General features: G+C 38.4%; 1 protein-coding gene across 6 annotated transcripts in view; it reads left to right on the top strand.

Annotated features, from left to right (window-relative positions):
• LOC124167260 (small conductance calcium-activated potassium channel protein) overlaps nt 1-22,931 on the top strand; it is a 671,763-nt gene that overhangs the window by 584,746 nt on the left and 64,086 nt on the right. For 4 of the 6 annotated variants that reach the window (XM_046545150.1, XM_046545147.1, XM_046545145.1 and 1 more), the window contains exon 4: nt 21,605-21,610. The exons of the other annotated variants lie outside the window; for them this stretch is intronic. In XM_046545150.1, coding sequence (XP_046401106.1) covers nt 21,605-21,610 — 6 coding nt within the window. The remainder of the gene's footprint in view (nt 1-21,604; nt 21,611-22,931) is intronic. 6 annotated transcript variants of the gene reach the window in all.

The following is a 22,931-nucleotide window of genomic DNA, read 5'->3' as shown; positions in this document are numbered from 1 at the left end:
TACAGAGTTAGTTTTGGAAAAATCTTTCTTCCTGTTGAGCAGAGCGGGGACAATTTGAGGAAGATACTTTGTAAAAACCATTTGATTGGAAGTGTCTAGCATTCAAGATCTTCGTCACATGGATATTTGCGATCTACAGGCCAATATATACCCCAAAATATGAAATTGTGTCATTAAAAAAATTATTTCGATCATTGTTTTCTTGTGATTCAGCTTCTGTATAGACCCACTTTTAGAAGCTGAATCGCTAGAAACTGACACCCAAGACTTCACTTATTGTTGAGCGCAAAAATTTCCTTTATAAGTACTGCTAAGTTTTAGTCACATAATTTTGCGGACAAATGGAGCTGGTATAAATTTCTCACGCTGCGCACATGCGGATTACAACAGTACCGAAAGAAAAGGTCTACGACGCCGCATTTCTTGTTTGCTTGAATTTTACTCTTTCTTTTTAAAAATTGCGTCATTTAACCTCACCAAATTAATAACTTATAATTGCATCTAACAATTTATCATCTTCGTTAGAAAGAAAAAAATTGCAAGAAAATGTCTATATTCCGAATAAAAGGCACAGTTGGCGTTTCGCTGGAATTTTCACAAAATAGGGAAGTGCACTAATTTTTTTTTATTGCTGAATTTGAAAGTTAAGCCTAAAAAAGAAACATTAGTATAGTCACTTTTATTTTCTGCATCTGGGGTATGCACTTTAAAACGTTTTGAAAGTCGGAAAATTTCATGTTGCGCTGAAACACAGTGCCTCCATCTTGATTGAGATGTGACGTCACAAGGCAGTAGTCACCAGTGGAGTATCGCTGAATTCCGTCGCCTTCTTCAGCGCGGCGAGAGTTTCCGGGAATCGGTGGAGTTTGCTTCCTAAAAATGTCGTCTTGTACCGAAAACATGAATTCAAAATAGAATTATAAATGACTTTTTGTTCCAAATTTCATCTCGACGTCGAAACAAAAGCCTGGAGAAGATATTCATTTCCGTGCCTTAAGCACAAGCTATACGGAATAAATGGTTCAAGGCTGCTCCTGACTTTTACCTATCGATGATATTCTGTTTTGAAGATCATTTGAAGGTATTGTAAGATCAAATTGATATTTATATTATAATAATTTACTTAATGGGTACCTCAGTCACATCAGAAAGTGTGTTGAGTCAAAATATAGCATCTTCCGCGTAGACCTACGTAATTTATAAACTGAAAGTAGTTTGGTTAAAGAATTATGGCGCGACTGTTTTTTTACACGACCGGGCAAAATGCGTACTTTGCCCATGATATGTGCATATATGATAATAAACGATTTTTGTTAAAGTTAATCTTTATTTGTTGAAATTAGTACATTTATAGGTGATACAGATATAAAGGTACACGGCAGGTCGCGCGGCGTAATTTGTACTCCACTGGTGACGGGTTCATCTTGCTGATCCAAAAAATTAGCTACAATACCTCGAACTTTGAAAACTCTCAATATAGGCAGTCAAAGTACATTGTAAGAATACACGAGACCATTATAGCCCAGAATGTACGTACAATGTCGAAATCCTTGGTTTTCAAAGATTGACGTATTTTATACGCCAGCGCGCCCGGTCCAGGGTTATCAACTTTTATTTCATCCTATTTGTTAGTTGAAATTATATTTCAGAATGGTTCTTTTAGCACTGCTACTGAGGTAAACTGGTAGGTACTGAGTACAAGGTACTGAGGTGTGTACTGAGTAAGTAAACTCCCTTTGGAGTAATGTGAATTACAAGTGTTCGAGATATATGGCATTTTATATTCGCTTTGTGTTCTTATTAATTATGCCTGTACGCATATTGTTGCTTGCGAGCCTTTAACGGTATGTGCTCTTGCAAGAGTGGTTTTCATTTTTAATGTGGAAGTTGGTCAGTATAAGCAAAGAAAAAATTAACATTTTAGCGCACACCAACCCTTGTAGTCATCGTATCTCTGCGTTTGTAGTGACACTGCTAAAATACCTAAACGCCATAATGATGATAAAAAAATTGTCTCATGTCAATGATTGCTGCAATTATAATTAATGATAAACTTGATGCCGTATAATCACAATGAAGACAACAAAAAATAATGCCGTGATGCTGTCTTGAACCACGGTCCTTCGGGTGAGATCTATTCCTACAAACGTGCACGCTACCACTACCCCAACCGACCCATTGAAAAATAGTGGACATTTTGAATTTATATATATAATTTGTAAAAAGTAACACATGAAAATTAATTAATTACAGCCTAACTAACGCCCTAATTGAAAAAGATGCAGCAAGGTACGCGGTCTCCCCTTGTTAGCCTTAACGTCTCGCATTTCTATGGAGCGTTGAACCTGTCCTCCTTATTCAAAAATTCAGTAACCATAAATACATCAAAGTTTGGTATACCATTTATAAATCGTTGGAATTTTCCTTCTCCCAACCAAGATTATCTTTTGTTGAACCCATCCTGGACAGCGAACCATTGCAACAACCAGCCAGCTCGGAAATAAGGCTAACATCCCATGATTCTAGTTGCGAAGGGCGAACGTTCCGGCCGGCGTGAATACATAGGTACGCAACGAATAAGTCTTGCAGCAAACGTCTGAAATAGGTTTATTAGTTTGACTCGGTTCTTACAAAAAACGTTTTGGCATGATAAACGGCATTGTGTCAAAATATACCCAGCGAAAAATAAATGCCATCATGCATTTATTAAAGATTCAATGTGCTATTCGTACTACTCTTTCCAAACTTGAAGTTGACACGTAAATCAATATTAATATATTACGCAATGATGAAGTCGTTTACTCAAAAGAGAAGCAGCCACATATATATTCTGAAGATATTTTATGACAGCAAAAAACGGATACCCTCAAATTCTGTATTTTTTCTATGCAATAGACAATGCAATGTGGTAGAACTAAACGGTGTAGAAGCTGCCTTCTGCTACTGCCTTGTGACGTCACGGCCAATATTCAACATGGACATCCGTTTTCGCGGCCTTTGAATTTTTCCATATTTCAGACGGTCATCTCGAATAAAGTATTCACTATTAGGATTTAAACTGTGGTTTTACGACATTATGTTATTCTGAACTCCAATTTAAAGAATGTGTTTGGTGCATTTGAAACACTAGTGCACTTCCCTATTGCTTACTTTTTCTCGGTACAGTAGAGGTGAAAACTATTTAAGTTACATGTGATATAAATTAAATTTTACGTGTGATATATGTACATCTGTATGTGATTAATAAAATAAAGCGGAATTGGGCAATAAAATATTTGTTTTTGGTGGTGATATTGAGACGCTCGTTATGTGCGAGTTTAAATTAAAGCCTGGGGAATATTTCGATCTGGAGTGCAGCACTTAACGGTGTGGAAACATAGACTGTTAGGAAGGAGGGCGAGAAAAGGTTCGAAGAATTCGAGATGCAAGTGTAGAGGAGAATACGGTGAAGTGGACAGAGAGGAGGAGGAACGACGAAGTTCTGGACATGGTGAATGAGGAAAGGCAGAAGCAGGCTTTTAGATGAGATACGGAGGAGACAGAAGGTATGGATGGAGCGAGTACTGAGCGGGAAGGGATGTTGAAAACAGTTAATATGCTGCTGGGTATACGAAGGAGAAGAAGGAAGAGAATAGAATTTCAAGATTGAATGAAAGATTTTATTGTAAATTAAAGAAGGAAGTCCATGAAGGTAGCAGAGAGGCCAGAATACTTATTAAATACTCAATGGAAACCTAACTTAATCGGCTGAATACTCAATTATACAATAATGTTTTTTGTGTAGTTTAATAAGTTTTCCAGTGCCTGTTTCGCTCTTTTGCTATTCGTATCAAAACACGAGAGGGCGTAGTATTGGAGTAAGGTAGAATACTTCAATAATAATAAAAGGGAGTAGACCTTAATGTGGATTGAAGGGGGAAGTCCATGAAGGTAGGGGGCACGGGCAGATTACTTATTATAAACTCAATGGAAACGTTAACTTAATCCACAGAAAACTTAAATATATAATAAATACTTCGAAATGTTCCTCGACGAGGTAAATAACATAAAAATATCCCAGGTTGGGCAAAAACACAGGACACATAAAGATTAAAAAAACACTCAATGAACTAAATTTTCGGCGGTATACATCCACCTTCCTCATAGTTAGGTATGAGATTGTCAGTCAAAACACTCACAAACACTCACTGATAAAAAAACACTCACTGAACTAAATTTTCGGTGGTATACACCCACCAGAGTTAGGTAGGAGACTGTCAGTAGGGTCTCCTACCTAACAGTCTCCTACCTAACTCTGAGGAAGGTGGATGTATACCACCGAAAATTTAGTTCAGTGAGTGTTTTTTATCTTTTTTGTCCTGTGTTTCTGCTCAACCTGGGATATTATTATGATAAATATATAATAATATTTTTTGCGCAGTTGAATAGGTTTTTCGGTGTTACTTTCGCTATTTTGCTGTTCGTATCAAAACACTTACACCATATAAGCTTCATTGCTTATATGGTCTAAGTAAAAACATGAGAGGGCGTAGTATTTGTGGCCGGCATTGGCGACTCATCTGCTGCTTACATGATCTAAGGTCGCGCCCTCCAACAGTGCTGCGTGTATGTAGTATGGATTCCGCCAGACCCCTTCTCTCTCCCTCTGCGGCGCTACCACTTGCTTCCGTCCGTCCTTCCCCACTTCCTGTAGACTCCCCCCATTCGCAGACGCCATCGGCAGCCCCCCCTCATAGCCAGCCAGCCAGCCCTCCGTTCGATGAGCGATTGGATTCTCGTAATTGGATTCCCGCCCTTGGAAGCTGGCTGAGGGAACGGGGAGAAGAGAAGACTCGCAGAAATTTCCGCTCTCTCTCTCTCCTCCCGCAAAACTCTCGCCGAGAGAATATTTCCTCCCGTCTATCGCCTCGCTAATCGCGGCCCCTCTTTCCCCGCTCCGCGCGCGTCAAACTTTTCCCTGAATGATGTGCCTGGTGAAGAAGACCCTTAGTCTCATCCCCTGCTCGCTACATACCTCAAGGTAGCGACAAATCTGGTAGAGTGATATAATCGGGAACCGTCTGGGAATGTAAAAATTGCCTTGAATATTCCAGAAAAGAAAAGATATAGGTTGTTCAAAAGAAAAGAAAACATGGAATATCTTGAGATCGATTGCTGACGAGTTCAATTTGTGGACATTCATCGATGGTAATGATACTAACAGCTGTAGCAATTAGTGTGTTAAAATACTACCGCTGTTTGTGTCATTATTATGTAATACTTTTTTTAGCTTTCCACTATTGCGAATTAGTCTGATACGCCTTGCCATTTAAACTAAATTCACTTATATTTTAAGTATACCGGGACTAGCCACGGTGATAACTTTTACAGGAGGCACCCGCAATTTACAAATTATGAGAAAAATCCAAAGAGAAAAATCATTCGCCTTGACCAGGATCTACTATGTATATCCTGGTCAAGGCGAATGATTTTGTTCTCTGTGGATTTTTCACACTAAAGTCACTTGCCCGGGAAAGATCAATAAAGTTTAAAAACTCGGTAAAGCCGGCTTTTATATCCTTTCAGCTTTCAGATTCAAGGCCATTTGAAGTCATTAATGTCTGTCAGAAAAGTAAAGATCAGTTTTCCTTATAAAATAAGGGAAAAATGTTTTAAGAAAATGAATGAGTTATTTTTTACTTTCCCCTATCCGAATCAGTTCATTTCCTTCTAAAAACGTGCTATTTTTAACGCCGAATAGTCACTAACTGAGCTCAAAGAAAGGCAATGAGAGATACTCAAAATAAATGTAGATTGTAGAGATTGAAGTTACCTGATAAGTGAGAATCATTTTTTTCCTATGCATGTCATAGTAAAAATCAGGAATGGCTAATTAAAATTATCCTGTAATTACTTTACAGCCTAAAAATGCTGATTATATTTTCAGCAAGTAATTCTCATCATTAAAATTGATTCAGTATGATACTTTAGCATTAAATACGCCATCTTTGATGATGCTACCGTTATAATAGCACTAGTTACTGGAGGATCTATATTCGGTATCATTCAAGGGCTTAGGGATTATGTCTTTGAACCTCCAAAGCCGTTCATACGTGTTGCGTGTTCATACATGAGAAAAAACTCACCTGAGCAGGTGTACAAAATAGAGTCAGTAGGTTGTTAAAGTGACTGCGCTGACCTAAGCTTCTACTGTCATTTCATGCCCTTGGTCAGCGACCGTAAGGCCCAGCTGCTTAGTGCTCCCGGAAAGGTATTTTCCCGGAAAGCTCAAGGTTCGATTACCGGCTCTGGTGAATTATTGCTGGACTCATTTCCTGTAAATTTCAATACCATTAATGCGGCAGCTACAAATCCATCACATCGCTAACAGTAATCTATGTGCTCTGTACTTGCTTCATCGAGGCCTGCAACGCACTTCCTGCATTCCTCTTATTCTCCGTCTGCAGCGATTGCCCTGCGAGCTCATCACCTGTAACTCCTTTGCAATCCTCTCACCAATTATGAGGTGATGAAGCTACTATTCTCCCTTCCTCCTTTCGCATGAAACTCTAATTATTACCCATTACAGATATTGCAGCTCAATCTAATCTCCTTGTTATGGACAGATTACAAAAGTCTTGTTGAAATAATTTTCCTGTGGGGTCTGTGACCCGATTTTAACTAGTTGACAGTTGAGACAGTTGAGTATCTTTTGTAAACTACGCCGAAACTCTTTCATTTCATCTTCCTTGACGTGCTTTTAGGGGTAATTTTTTATAATTGATGGTAGAGTCATTAATTTTTATTAGTGTCTTGGAGTTTGGGTCTTTAAGAATTAGATGCAACATTTTTGGCCAGCGTTTCAATGGGAACGATTTAACAAAATTCTTTTTCTTTTCCTCCCTTTTTGTATCATCGTGTGCCTTCCATTTTGCAATTTTGTCACCAGTGTGCCTCCCATTTGGCAACATTGTATGGCATAAGTACCACAATACCCTCCTTCCTAGCTTCCCCACCTTGGCTACCCCTACTGACTCAGTGTATATAAGGCCATACTCTACCTGTATTTGAACCTGGCGATGTCGCACAGCAACGAAACTGGTCGTTATTGTAAAATCACGTGTGAAATTTACAAGGTTTTTTTATTTAAAATGAAGCAATTTCACCAAGTCACCCCTCAAACCATCAATTTTAGTTTCGGGATATTTTTATGCCTTCATCAGTGTTTTTTTCAATTAACACGATTTGATTATTAATTAATTAGTTAAGTTTTTTGTTAATTATTTATGATTTTTTGTTGAACAAATCATATTCATTGCAAAAAAGCCCTGATGAAGGTATAAATATATACCTAAACGTTGGCCACTAATTTTGCATTTGATTCTTCCATACCTACAATAAAAGTTACTAATCGACGTTTAAAAATTTATGTCATGAGGAAACAAACTCGATATAAATTGCTATTAATAATAACCTACATTCAGAGGTCCAACCTCAAGGTTGGGTTGGATGGGTGAGGGTAGAGATCGTCCCGAACTAAGTCAAAGGCCATCATCAGGAATATCACACATTCAGGGTAGGGGACCAGTTCCTCTCCCTGGGCCACCTCGCACATTTAGGATTTTAAATGTCGGAAGATCCGAGAAGACCCCTGATCTGATCCCGGAATCTTGCGGTCAACAGCCAAGTGCTCTACACGCTAGGCAACCGAACTCATCTAAGTCCATCTACTCACTAAGGGACCCGAAAGCTGGTCTGTGTATGTGAGGGTAGAGGTCACCCCGAACTAAGCCATAGGTGTGTGGATAACACACATTCTGAGTAAGGGGAGGCGGCTGATCCTCTCTCTGGATCACCGAGGATTTAATTTGAGGGTGTCCGGGATTGAAATCGGGGCACTCTACCCGCTACACTACCACATTTGTTCCCTTTCGACCACAAAAACCCTGCCCGGCCACATCATTCACCATGGATCGCTCGTGAAAACTCTGGCAATGGTTTTAAAAAGAATGCGAGAATTGACAAGTTGCCGCAATCCTGTTTGAATGCTTGATTCGGTGAAATCTTGGTTCCGAGCGTTGTGTGGAATTCCGGTCCATCAGTCGCCAATTCCCTCCGCGGCTTCGAAGGCAGAATTATGGGAGGCCGACCCTTCCATATGCGGAAGAATGGTGGAGATCGTCCCACGAGCATAGCCGTGACTTTGGCCCATAGATTAGTTAAAGGGGAGAATGGATTGCTGCTCATTTTGCGGATGCTATACACATTCCTAGGGTATTTGAGATTGCGCCATAGGCCATGTTTTGAGTTGTCTTACCAGCGGGAATAGTGATATGAATGAACGATATTACTGAATGTCTTCATTGTTTGAAATAGCGTGATGATTTCTTACCGTTTTCAATAGTGTATATAAATTTAAGTTTATTCATATAGGCACCTTTTCATCCACGCCCTATATTTAGCCGCATAGTTGGTGATTTTCTATCTAAATCTTTGTAAGGCAGCATGTTTTGCTGAATATTCGAAAATTCTGGAATATTGAGGCTAAATTTCTTTTTAAATGCATGTAAAAGTAACCAGTAAATGACCACGTCTTTTTTGTGGTGTAGGTGATAGAAATACTCATTTCAGAATAGTGCAACATATCCTGGCGGAGTTCCTCCTCGCGACTTTCGGAATGTCGATTTTTCTCAATATTTTCTTTTCAGTTTGTGGGTCAAGAGTGGCTTTTATTACCTAAACTGCTATCCATTTGCCGTATTTGTTTACCTTTATGTCTTTTATTTTAATTAAAAAAGAGTCCTGCCTATCTATGGTACGATAATATGCCAAACTGCGGAAAAGGTACACTTTGTCGCAATTATTAACCGCCACTATCTGTTTTTCACTCAAATTAGAGTAAATGGAAAGATTTTTTACTATAATAAGGCCAAAATTCAGTCCTGTTTGGAGATATGAATATTAATAAGTTTGTAGAATAAATATTGTCCATAATTTGCCGTTATATTTCATTTTTCAATGGAAGAATAGATTAGAGATTAATACAAGCGTTTGCAAAAAAATGCAAACCGAAGTTACTAATATCCCAATTTTCCAATTATATCCCCTCTTAATTCTCTAACGTATATAATTAATGTGTTCCGTTATTCTAATTTGAAAAGGGCAAGTGCACTAAACAAGTTTTATTGGAACGTAATCTGCGAAAACAATGAATGTTTATATCCCTAATTACAGAGTGATGAATAGACTTACTGATGAGCATCGAAGTCATACAGTAATCGTGCCGTAAATGGTGACGTTAACAGTTTAGCACCGTTTGTCCAAATGCAAGATATTCCTTAAATATTTGTGAAGAAATGGGGGAGTCGTTGCGGTGTAAGGGTGGAGGGTGCAACCTCTTTGCGAGTCTTTGCAGGACCGGTGAAAGACAAACAGTGGACGTTGAGGGATAGGGTAAGTTATAACTGTGCGATTTCGCTCAAAATGAAAGTCAGGAAACAGACGCATCAGGGCGATGTGAATCCTCTCACAGATAAATCATCCAATCTAGGCTATAATGCAGAGTGGGGATACGCGTTGGAAACAAAAGAGTTGTGTTTTTTGCTGCTCGGAAGACGAATTGGAGGCAAAAGCTGTTTTTTTTCTCTCTTTTGTCACGCTTCGTTTATATTTCCATGAGCACGTATACGGTAATTTTTTTGGGGCTCCAGTATCCCATCTTCATTGGATATGTCGCGTAAACGGTTCCATTTTTTTCAACCGTTTGCCTGATTCTCCCTGGTAGTGTTTGCCATTTCTCTTTAAATATTTCTCGATGTGGCCGTAAATACAGAATAAATTGATCGAAGGAGGTGATATACGAAAATTTGAATAAACAGACGTAAAAAGTATCGTGCAACGCTAGTGTACTATCTATTTGTGGTTCGCAAAAACATTCTTTCAAACCGTGTGACCATGTTTTCGGCTCTCGTGTGGATTGGGTGGTACATTCTTGATAGATCAATATTTTTTCTAGGCTCCGCGAGAACTGAAGGAAAAAACGATGTGTTCACCAACACGATTCCTCACAGCGACTCGATTTAGATTATTAGAAATTGAAACCTTAAATCCTGAAACACCTCCTAGTAGAACATAAGAACAAATAAACGTCAAGAGATTACAACAGATGTAAAAGCCTGGCTGTGTTCAATAAGAAAGACCAGACAAGAAGAAGGTGTAATAAACATATTAGGGTATTTTATACGGGTATTCGTGATACGGGTGTTTTTTATAAATTTAAGTACATACAAGGATTACTACGTTGCTGAGGATTTTATAATGCATATGGACCAACGTAGGAATGGACGATCTCTCCAGTACATTTTGCTTCATTGAAAAAAGTGGCTTCGTTTGCAAGATAGAGCCCCTCAAGCTCAGGTATCGTTCTTTTTTTGCTGACAGTGAACGCCAGCACGTTTTCTGGCGAGCGCACACAGTCCTCAGTTGTTTTCTGTCTGTCTCTCAGGTCTTCGTAGCCAAATCCTCGGAAAACAAATATTCCGCTTCTCGTGCGATATGGCTCATTATGAACACCGGGGAAGTTTCTTGAAGTACCTGCGCGAGTATTTTGTCTTCGTGAAATTTAATGACAGTTGGCTTCTCGTTCTACCACGTGGGAATGGTAGTCTGCCTTCTTCGTTTTTCAACAGCACTTAAAACGCAGCAAAATGCTTTGCTTAACCTCTGTGAAATGATCTCTAACGGGACTGTCACAGAAAAACTGACTGTCACAGAAAGACTGACACAGTTTTGAAAAATTCTTGAAGAGTATCGTCTTCCTTGATGGCACAGGTAGTGCAGCTGTCGTAGAACATCTTTGTATTGTGATGTACCTCAAAACGTCCAAGTGAATAGTATATTACACATTTTTTTGCCTCAGGAAAAGTTTCCTTGGACTGAGAATCGATCCCGTTGCCTTTCAGAGCCAATGCGCAAACCACTACACTACCTGGGCAATTTATTGAGGTTCATAGTATTGGTTATAGTGGTGTTAGCGATTAAAATGTTGGTTTCTGGATAAAATTTGCAGAATATCTCTTTTCTTATCGGAATGATTTCCCATATGGATGCAGTGCAATAGCCATCCATAATGTTAGCGCTAGTTCCGTTAAAATGGGTTTTTGTGCCTTAGATATTATTAATACGACGCCAAAATCTGCAACCAGTGCTACCTTATCGAAATGACACCAAATTCTCATGGAACTTATCTACTGCTCGTAGTACTTGTTTGTCACAAATATCCTCAATGGGAAAAAATTAAAAAAAGGTGAAGCCTTTAAAAATTAAATTTTACGAGACAATCTCCATTTAGTGGCGATGAAGTCACTATTTAGCTCGCGGTAGGATCAAATTAAGTTAGTCCCTGTCATCACATCTCCCTTCATGCTTTTATTTTGGTTATACATATTTTTCTTGTTCACAAAATTAGTCACTTGCGTCTCTGGCAGCAGAGCCAATAGAACTTCGCGAGGAAATTATTTATAATTAGGGCTGTTCACCGAAATCTTTATTGGTGACGGTAAAAACTACCAATTTTATAACTTTTCAATGCTTTTACTGCTGAAAGCAAATATTCAATTGGAAATATTGTGAATGAAATGATCGCTCTGAAATCATTGCTGCGCCGTGGACATTTCTGTTAACAGATAAATTGATGAATTGGTAACAAAAATCAATCATTTAGGTGACAGTAAAAAGATATGGTGCTTTACCGGTGAATAGACTGAATAAGGCTATCTCAGGTTTGCTAGTCAGGTGAGATAATTCATTTTCCACAACTTTTCAAAGTTCGACACATTCCTCGTCATCAGGGAACGATGCTGGTGCCTTGACCGTGGCCTATATTTATACTTGTATCGCAGTTATGATCTCTTTCGATTGGTTAGCGCCAGTGGCGCAGCGAAGGGGGGGGGAGTTTTGGGGGATAACCCCCCCCCCCCCCAAGAGCTCAGAGAAATGTTTAAGTTTAATCTATTTTACTTAATTAGATTGATATTACTTATAGAATAGCGTAATAATTAATAAAATATCCCTTAGAAAGCCGTAAAACTCACCATTTTGAACCATTTATATTATAATTCCGCAATTTACTAATCTCGCATCTACCGCTTATCCTGGTGGGTATACCATACCCCCACACACCCCGGTATTAGTTGCACCTAAACCTCCCCCAGCCTTAATTTCTGGCTGCGCCCCTGGTTAGCGCTGGTTATCGTTCTCCAAATAATTAATATTTTTCAGCACTGGCCCCAAAGTATTGATCAACGCGTACCCAGTGCCTCTATTGAAATGCCTGTTTTCCAAACGGAATTCAGTTGTCTCTTTACTTATTCTGGCCCAATAATTTGATGTTCGGGAGAGTATTTCCGCTTCATCAAAATGGATATTTTTTACATGCCATTCAATGCTCGGCAATGGCCGACTCTGTCGGTTGGGCTAGGCGTAAGCGGCGACGTTGTTCCTTGAGTCGCGTTTCTATGGTACGACCAACCTCCCCGATAAACACCTTCCCGCAACCACAACAGGCACACGGTAGACTCGAGGTGTCGTGAGCCCGATTGGATCATTTGCTCGTACGAGTAAGTTTAGAATTATGGAAGGTGGGTTGTGGATTTTCTCGATCTTGTGCCATCTTCGTAACATTATTTTGGCATCCTTAGCCTAGTCTCTTTAAAAAATCAAAAACCATAATATAGTGTAAGCACGACCCAGGGCGAAGCCAGAATGATGTGTTGGGGGGGTACGACCAGAGGTGTCAGGTGGGTGGAATCTCCCTTTCGGAAAATTGTTAACGTTTTTGTCTTAAAAATCACATTTTCTACTATTTTCGCAATTTAAATTATTGGGTTTGTGCGGTCGTCGGGAAGAGTTTATGTTAAAACATACTAGGCTATAAAGGAAATTTTGCTAAAATTAGATTTTTTGAAATCTAATCACTACAACTTTTACTCAAAAAACGAACTTAACTTTTAATCATAGAAAAAAATAATGGAATATAAATTAATCACTCTTGTGCGAAAATCACGGTGGCTAAATCCGCTCGTAAAAATCGTAAAAACAAATCACTCTTGCTTTATAATAGTCAATATTAGTTGTGTTTCCTAGTATTGGTGGAGTAGAATGAATTCGTTTTTATAGTTAATATTCTTCTACTAACGTGGACACTTAGGACTGAGAACGAGAGAAAACTGGATGCGTTCGTGATGTGGGTGTGGAGAGGAATGGAGAAGATGAAGTGGAATGATAGGAGGAGGAACGAGAAAATGCTGGACATGGTGGGTGAGGAGGGGCAGCTTTTAGATGAGATACAAATGAGACAGGTGTTGATGGAGGGAGTACTTAGCGGGAGGGGGTATTGAAAACAGTTTTGGAGGGTAGAATGTTGCGTAAACGAGAAAGAGGGAGGAAAAGAATAGGATATTTCGACAGAAAGAAAGATAGTAGGCCTTAATGGGAATTGACGAGGGACTTCCAGTTAGGGAGGGGAAACCGCCAGAATGCTTCGTAAATACCATGCAATCCTAACTTGATCGGTAGAATACTTTAATAATATCCAGGCTATAAAATACGCCTTGCAAAACTTACCTTTTTTTAGAAATCTAATCACTATAATCAATAACTTTTACTCAAAGAAAATAATAATGGGATATGAATAAATGGCTCTTGCTTTAAAATAGTCAGTATTAGTTTTGCTTCTCAGTATAATTGGAGTGAAATCATTTTTTTCTAGGTTAATATTCTTCTCGATTGTTTCTGGCTTTACTTTGGGAAAATCAATTCTTAATAATAAAACGTTATTGTACTTTTCCACACGATTTAATTAATACGACGAATTTAATTATTTCGAAATAAGAACAAAATAACTGTTATTATAACGGTTTCTGTACCTGATGATGTCGCCTCTGCTACGAAACCGGTCGTATTAATTAAATCGTAACAGAAACCGTTATAATAACAGTTATTTTGTTCTTATTTCGAAATAAGAACAAAATAACTGTTTCGAAATAAGAACAAAATAACTGTTATTTCAGTAACAGAAACCGTTATAATAACAGTTATTTTGTGTAACAGAAACCGTTATAATAACAGTTATTTTGTTCTTATTTCGAAATAAGAACAAAATAACTGTTATTATAACGGTTTCTGTACCTGATGATGTCGCCTCTGCTACGAAACCGGTCGTATTAATTATAACGGTTTCTGTACCTGATGATGTCGCCTCTGCTACGAAACCGGTCGTATTAATTAAATCGTAACAGAAACCGTTATAATAACAGTTATTTTGTTCTTATTTCGAAATAAGAACAAAATAACTGTTATTATAACGGTTTCTGTACCTGATGATGTCGCCTCTGCGACGAAACCGGTCGTATTAATTAAATCGTGTGGAAAAGTACAATAACGTTTTATTATTAATATTCTTCTGCTCAAATTAATTGGTTTGGGGGGGCTCGTGCCCCCCATTACCCCCCCCCCCCCTGGCTACGACACTTGCACAATCACTATGTATATCTATATGTATACTCCGTCGTCGCGGTGAGAAAACTATTTCCACCCAATCTCAATGGAATCCGACTAGCGAGCGCAAATTATCCGTTCGAGTCAATATACTCTCTCGTACTTCCCCTTGAGCGTAGCTTCACCCTCGTTGCACTCCCTTCCGGAATCGGAAAAGGGATTGCAAATGAGCGGGTGGAGATAGATCCCCTTAAAATTTGTAATCCTACCCGATAAGCCCACTAAAACCTTCGTCTTTCCCCCCCCGTTGCTTGCCCGTTTCACACGCGGGAAGACTATTGAAAAATTAATCGCGGGTAAACCCTACGCCCTAATCCTCAGCACCACCCCCCTCTAGCGAGCCGAGAATAATTCTATTCGAGGGCGCAATGAATTGCTCCGTTATCGTGATGCCCAGGCGTTTATATCCACTCTATAAGAGTCTCTTCTCTTCTCCTGAATAATTCCGGGAATGCATTAAAAGGTTTTTGGGTTCGTGTGAAAGTTTTACCGAACCCGAAAACGGAAGGCGTTAGTAGTTCGGAGGTGTCGGTGGTGCGGTTGTTAAGGAGGCTGTTGAAGTTCGTCTCCGCATCATTAATTGTTGATTTTGGCCACAACCGATGCGTGGCGTCTCATAGAAGAATCCATTAGGTGACGATGGGTGCCATAATTGAAAGCCGCAGCGTTTTGGGCATCGAAAATGGCTCGTGAAACGCACAACTTATGGTGGTCCTTTGGAAATACGCTCGCTTCTTCGACATTTGGAGCCCTGCAGTCGACCTGCCCCAGGTGAAGCCTCGTGTTGACATGAGATGAGATATGATGCCTAGATCAAATCGATGCAATTTTACAGTTTTCATTCAAAAACTCTCAATGCGAAGATATATGAATTGGAAATGGGTTCCTCCGCCTATAAAATTAAGACCCACGAAAATCTCAATGGCTTCCTCAAAAAGCCATTGGGCTTAGAGCTAGAAGACAGATTTATTTGCTACATAATAGCGTCGTTTTATGCTTATTTAGTGCACTTTGAAGTATATTTTCATTAAGAAATAGTATTAATTATGGTGCATTTGCTAGCTAAACAGTTCAATTTTACGACAAAATAGTAATAATTTATGATTTCATTCCATTAAAAGGAGTAATACGGGGAAAAATCGCATAATTCATCTTTATCAAGCGACACAACATTGTTTATTAAAGTCGTTTAAGTGTTTTACTAAAGTCGTTTTATTCTTATTTTGTGTTCTTTTAAGTTAATTTATATATTTATTAAGAAACAGTAGTTATTATGATCCACTTCAAGGTAAAAATTTCATACTTACTAAATAAATATCTTAAAGATTCTATCCCGTCAAAAGGAATTAAGACGGGTCAAAAAAATAGCACGTTTCATCGATATCAAGCGATACAACATTGCGGTTTGGAAGTGGTGTGGGACTTTGAGTTACATATTAAAATTCCTAGGTCAAATGGAGACGGTTTTCATTCAACAACTCTCATTGAGGAGATATATGAATTGAAAATGGGTTCCTCCGCCTATAAAATTAAGGTCCAAGAAAATCCCGAGAGCTTCCTCAAAAAGCCATTGGGCTTAGAGCTAGAAGACAGCTTTATTTGGCATTACATAGGAGCGTGGAAAAGAAGATCCTACGGAGGAAGCATTTGGGATGTGAACAGCGGAAGTAGTACGAAAAAAAGCGATTGTTAAACTTCGGCCGGACGAGGCTTATGGAGGGAGTTGGAATTCCGAAGTGAGGGCGGAAATATTTGTTCCGAATTAACGCAGATTCATGAGATTGACCCTCTAAAAAACAAAAAGTTGAAAGGGATTTTACGCTCCCAAGAGTTGAGCGTATATCTGGGAAGAAAGGTTTGATATCTCTTTCCCAAACGGCCGACGACATCTTTCAAGTTTTTCTCTCAGAATATACGGCTGCTACTGCCAATAGCTGCCGTGTTCTCCGTTACCGCTTGCGAATTCTTTTTCTTGGGGGGGGGGGGGGGGGATTGAACGAATAATTCTTCCTTTATCAGGTGATTTACCCACATTTTCGTTGTTATTTAAATGCCCATCATTGAATTTATATGCTGATCGAGCTGAATGACAGAGAAACCCAGTCTTGTCGTACTATTCTCTGCGTGGGTCTTGCTGTTAACTTTGTAGGTGATATCAAGTTGAGATTAAGTGAGACAATAGTTATACATTATTATGAATGATTGTAACCTAATTGGAAATCATTTTTTTTCATGAGAAATTATAGTGCTGAAATAGACCCGAGAGAGTACTCAACCATATCACGTTCAAATCGTTATATAAGGTAGAATTTCTTTCATTTTTTGACAAGCGTGAGTGAAATGTGCTATTAAATATTCACATTGTATGTAGTTGAGTTTTCAATCTAAAATTCAAATTATTTTGTACATATTTTCATATAAAGTTACGGTATATAAAATCATTTTTTATGTGAAAACACTAGCAACTAAAGTAATAATATTGACGAATATGGACCGCAAAAGTCTTAGATGGTTCTTTTGCGTAATTAATTCGTAAATCTTTATAAAAAACTTAATTTTATCAAGTATCAATTGTAAATATACTTCAGTCGAGATCTAACCGAACCTCTCAGCGACGAGCATTGCGAGCGGGCACCTACAATCATGGGCTACATTCCTCTTATACGTGTGTTCAAAGGCGACGGCCACTCAAATGAATTCGTAATTATGGATCAAAGGGAAGAAAATGAGGTTTATGAATGTGCTTTGCAAGGCTTTTACTAGCTCTCTGCCCGTAGATTGGAAATCCGAGGGTTTGGAAGACGGAGAGGAAGCGTATCCAAATCGAAAGATAGCCCGTTAAAATTCCCAATTTCTGGCTTTTATTCACTTTTCCCCCGCGGAAAAAGATGCTCTTTAGATAAGAACGGAGAATTGACTGCCTTTGTGGGAACACGTATTACCATTCTCCTTTCCCCGTACTCTTTCCAACCGCGAAATTTTTCATTTCTCAGCGAATTCGAAAGAATTTAATTGGATTTCAAATGAATGCTTTCGTTTTAAGGATCGATTCCACTTTTCGTGGCCATGAAATGAGACTACTCGGTCCCTTCTGCTCAATTTTCCCATTAAGTTGTAATCTTACCCATCTCCTTCAATCCAATACGTGTGTTTCTTCTCTCGCGGTTCATTTTGGCTGAGAGAATGAGATAGAAGTTTCTTGACCTTTATTCTAGAAGCCGAAAGCTAATATAAAATTGGGAATGGATGAATATTGAGATAATAGGCTACCATTGCTAATGGTCTGGAATATTGGATATTACGATCTGAGTTGTCACACTCCTGAGATATCCATATGAGAGAAGTCCAACATGGCTTAGAGAAATCGCTACAATTTAGTCTTTATCGCTACAATATTGTCTTTATATCCTCTGGAGTTTAGAAGCAAATAGAAAAATTTTATATGCAGTACTCATTTTTAATCTATATTTAAAATATTTTACTCTGTATACACCAAGGATTAAATTTTCCTTCATCATCATCAGTTTACATTCCTTAGATTGGTTTGACGCAGCTCACCATTCCTCTCTCCTATCCGCTAGCGCTTTCATATTTACGCATTTCGTCTCTTTTACATCCTATATAACCTGTCCTGTGTGTTGTCGAGGCACCCTAAAAACAAAATACTACTACTACTACCTGTCCTATGTAACTCATTCGATTCCGTCCCTTGCCCTTCTTCCCTTCCACCTGACCTGATTGTTTTCATCAGACTATCATGTCTCAGAATGTGGCCAAATATAAGTTGTCTTCAGAAAAAAATAGTCATCCATAGAGAAACATTCTCCATATGTGGCATCTGATGAATTGTTTCCTTAATTCTATGCTTGTATTCTCGGCTGTAAAAAGATTCTTCTTTTTGTAGAAAGCACTCTTTGCCTGTGTTATTCTACTGACTATTTTTTTCTGAAATTAGCCATGAAAAAATATTTGGCATAGCCGGGATTCGAGCCCGAATCGGCCAAATTGCCAGTCAGATATATTAACAGTCAGTGGCGGATCTATTGGGGGGGCTAAGGGGGCCCCCATTGGACATCCCATTTACTTTAGGTAGAATGGTACTTTTTTTCGGACCCGCAATACCTCTGGGAGTTAATCCCATACTTAGAACTCCCCTTGTCCCTATCCTGGATCCGCTACTGCTAACAGTTAAAATACTTGGGTTGGTTACCTTGACTTCCTCAACCCTGGTAGTATATCTGGATAGAATAATCTGGTTCGAATCCCGGCGAAGACAAATACATATTTTTTTCATGGCGAATATCATCCTTGATGTATATTACTTTATTATTGCCCCCGTGCGAGTGATTACGAACAAATTTACTTGTTTCATGTGCTGCCTTCATTTTAATCTAATTTGTGCATTCACCAAAAATTAAGTAATATAATCAATTAACTGCGGAATGCCTGTCTTTGCTACGGAATCTTGAACCCTGAATTAGCTATTTTCTAATTAAGTAAGACCACATGGCCCACCACGTCATCCTTTGTTTATCTGAATCAAAACTCCAAAACTCAAATTAATTATTGGATTATTAGGTGGATTTTGAATGCGAGTCACCAGCGAGTTGTATTGGTGACTCTCACTTAAAATACATCGTAGAAGAGTTATTTTGTTTATGTGTAGGAATAATATTATGACTCAAACGTCAGTCTTTCCCACAATAAATTCGGTACATATTAGAAAATTGTAGAACTTGTTACCGTTATTTGATAGAATTATGCAGTGTATTTTCTCAAGTCGGTAAGAAAAGACGTATTGTAGATGCTTAATATATATCAAATATAAATTAAAATGCTCTTGGTGTAAATTTAGCTTTAATTCCAAATCTTATGCATGTATGCACTTCATTCTTAATACATATATCCACCGACTTAATGAAAAACTATATTGTTATGCCAGTACCAATATTGAACTTTGATAGCGGAAAAAGTTAATAAGTTTAATATTCATCATAGGCTTTGTTTATATATTTTTATATTTCTATATTTAAAGTTTTAAATTTTTATATTTTTATTTTGTTGACTACTTCAATATTCATATTCCCACGGTGAAATTGTTCTGGTCAAAATTTAAAGTACCTTGACTGACCAACGTTATTTTTAAGAGAAACGTCTAGGCAAGGTTTTCTTTATTTTAACCAAATTCTCGAGAACTTCACAAAAATATTACTTATATACCTCATTATTTTATAAATAGTTTTATGAGTTGTCTGCTGTCTACCAAATTTAAAGTGTGCCTTGAAGTATAAAATAACCATTATTTTATAAGATGAAATTTTAGCTTTAATTATGTTTAAAGTGCTATTCCTATTCTAATTATACGTTATCTTACTTGATCAAGTCAAATTCTCATGTATAATAATTTGCAATTTGTTTGTGGTTGTTACTTTAAATGAATACTCATATACTTCAGGACAGAATTCTATATTTTGAGTCTGTTGTTACCCTATTTAATTGTGATTTGTATATCTTTTGTTTACCTTCAATTGGTTCTCATTGAATTGTAAATGCTCCAAGACTCGAATTTTTAATGTGTATAATTCAGTCCCTAAGCATTCATGTCGCAGACGAATTTCGCTCCCAGAAAGCTCACTTGTTTTTCGGGGAATACTCGCCTGCGACACTTACACTATGTGGTAAAAAGTATCCGGGAACCTGGCTGAAAAAGACTTACAAGTTCGTGGCGCCGTCCATCGCTAATGCTGGAATTCAATATGGTGTCGGCCCACCCTTAGCCTTGATGACAGCTTCCTCTCTCGCAAGCATGCGTTCAATCGGGAGCTGGAAGTTTTTTTTGGGAGTGGTAGCCTATTCTTCACGAAGTGCTGCACTGACGAGAAATATTCATGTAGGTCGGTGACTCCTTGAATGAATTCGGTGTTCCGAAACATTCCGAAGGTGCTCTAAAGGAATCAAGTCAGGACTCTGAGTAGACCAGTCCATTACAGGGATGTTATTGTCGTGTTCCCGCTTCGCCAAAAGGCGATCGTGTTGAAAGATGCAATGGCCATTGCTGTACAAGAGTGGGAGGCAAGAAGGTGCTTAAAACGTTAATGTATTAGGCCTGTACTGTGGTATTTCCAAGCAAAACAAGGGGTGCAAGTGCCCCATATGAAAAACACGACCACACCATAACACCACCGCTTCCGAATTTTACTTTTGGCGCGGCCTGTGGCGGAGTGATTACACGACAATAGCATCCCAGTAATTGACTTGCCTGATCAGAGTCCAGGCTTGAATCCTATAGAGCACCTTCGAGATGTTTTTGAACTCCGACATCGTGCCAGACTTCACCGACCAATATCGATACTTCTAAGCACTGCAGGAGCAAGTGACTTTGTACGCAGTCACGCTCACGAGTGCAAAGTTAAATACACCAACGGATGAAGTTCGCCATGAAAGAATATTTCACTTATCTGGGATTCGAACCCGGGTCTCCCGATTTCCGGTTTTCACCCCGACAGTGGCTTAGTAAGCACGACCACAGTGTGGACTTGTGCCGTCAACATCATGTTCGGTAAAACCCATCCCGAAGTTTGCTCCGATTAAATGGATTGGAGTTGTAACCGGCTAACACACCTGACCGGCAATCGGGATATCCGGGTTCGAATCCCGGCTAAGACAAATATTTTTTCATGGCGAACTTCATCCGTTGGTGTATTTATCTATCGATACTTCTCCTCAGTAAAGCACTCCGTGAAGAAAGGGCTGCCATTCCCCAAAAAACCTTCTAGCTCCTTATTGAACGCATGCTTGCGATAGTGGAAGCTGTCATCAAGGCTAAGGGTGGGCCAACGCATAAAAACCTTACAGAATTGCAGCATTTCCGACGGAGGGCGCCACGAACTTGAAAGTCATTTTCAGCCAGGTGTCCGGATACTTTTCATCGCATAATGTATTTTGTTCATGTGAGACAGAGAGAGAGTCAAATAATTTTGTTTTCACTTTCACAAAGTTAAAGTTTTATTGAGTGTTGACTTATTTTTTCCCGCATCCAGCATCCCTATGGATAACTGTATCCTTTTAGTTCCAGGTAGGGCCATGAAGGTATGACCGGTCCTGCGGTCCAATACTCACACTATGCTATGAATTACTAACAAGGTCAGTGATGTTGGCGGGCTTTGGTTACTAGAATGAGAGCAAGACGCTGCTGCCACCTACCTTGTTAAAAAGCGCGAGTAACTGATCCGAGATTATCGTGAGGCTTCTTTTATTACCACTACCTCCACTCCAACTCCCCTCCACCGTCCTCTGTTTATATATTCCAAAATGAAATTATCCATGCAAATACGTATACATACACTACACCTAATTCCGCAACTGCAATATACACATCTTTTTTCCATGAATTATAGTTCCCTCACAGTTAAATAAATAGTTCAAAATGACACCTTGTGATAGAAAAGATTTTTCATTAGTGACAAAATCTGATTAACTGCCTGAGTTTTTTTGTAGATGTTTTGCACATAGGATCATTTTTATAGTCTATGTCTACATTTATAGTGTTCACTTTAATGTTGCTTAATGCAATGATAGTGTATTGATATCATAGTTTAGTATAAAATTGTTGATTCTAAACGGATTATTATGGACGGATATTTGCAACTGGTGTTATATAACGAGTTATTTAGTGTACATAAATCTTGTACAGAAATGATTTAGTTGGATTCTTAAAATTTTCATTAAGTTGTTTTTATTGAGGCTGTTATTTTATAGTAAAATGCCTAACTACTATTCATAAGGTGGACCTTATAATGTCTATTTTCTTAGTACTTTCTTCATTCAAACTCAGATATTTAGGCAGTTATGGAAAGAGTAGTATTAATAAATATTCTCAATACCTAAGGATATTACAGCTGCTTGAAAATTTTGCTACACGCAATTCGCTCGTTTACCTTGTGAAATGAGAGTCAATTTAATGAAATTCTTTATATTTAAATGAAAAAATTCAAGTAAATTCTGTGAAATTATGTCTATTATACATTTCAATATTAGTATTAGTATAATTTAAAATATCTGTTGGCTCATTTCTTACTTCATCTTTTATTCAGTTTGTTAATTTGTCAACTCAAAACATTATAAAAAATTTGAAACGTCAAAGCGATTTATTTTAATCTTGTAAGTAATTATCGATCATTTCATATACGTGCGGATAGTTTAAGTTGCACTATATGTATGAGAAAGCACTCTCATTGTTTGAAGACGTTGCACAATTTAATCATGGATTACATTTTACACCCTTCGGGATAATTGGTACATAGAGATGCTGGAAAAAGCACCCTCTTCAAACTACTTATGAAGATTTATAGCAGAAGGGGGTTGAAAGTAGGTCTTCGCTGGTCCATTTTACCCAG

Source organism: Ischnura elegans, chromosome 10 (genome assembly GCF_921293095.1).
Source record: "Ischnura elegans chromosome 10, ioIscEleg1.1, whole genome shotgun sequence".
Classification (NCBI taxonomy): Eukaryota; Metazoa; Arthropoda; class Insecta; order Odonata; family Coenagrionidae; genus Ischnura; species Ischnura elegans.
This window is presented reverse-complemented; position numbering and strand designations above follow the sequence as displayed.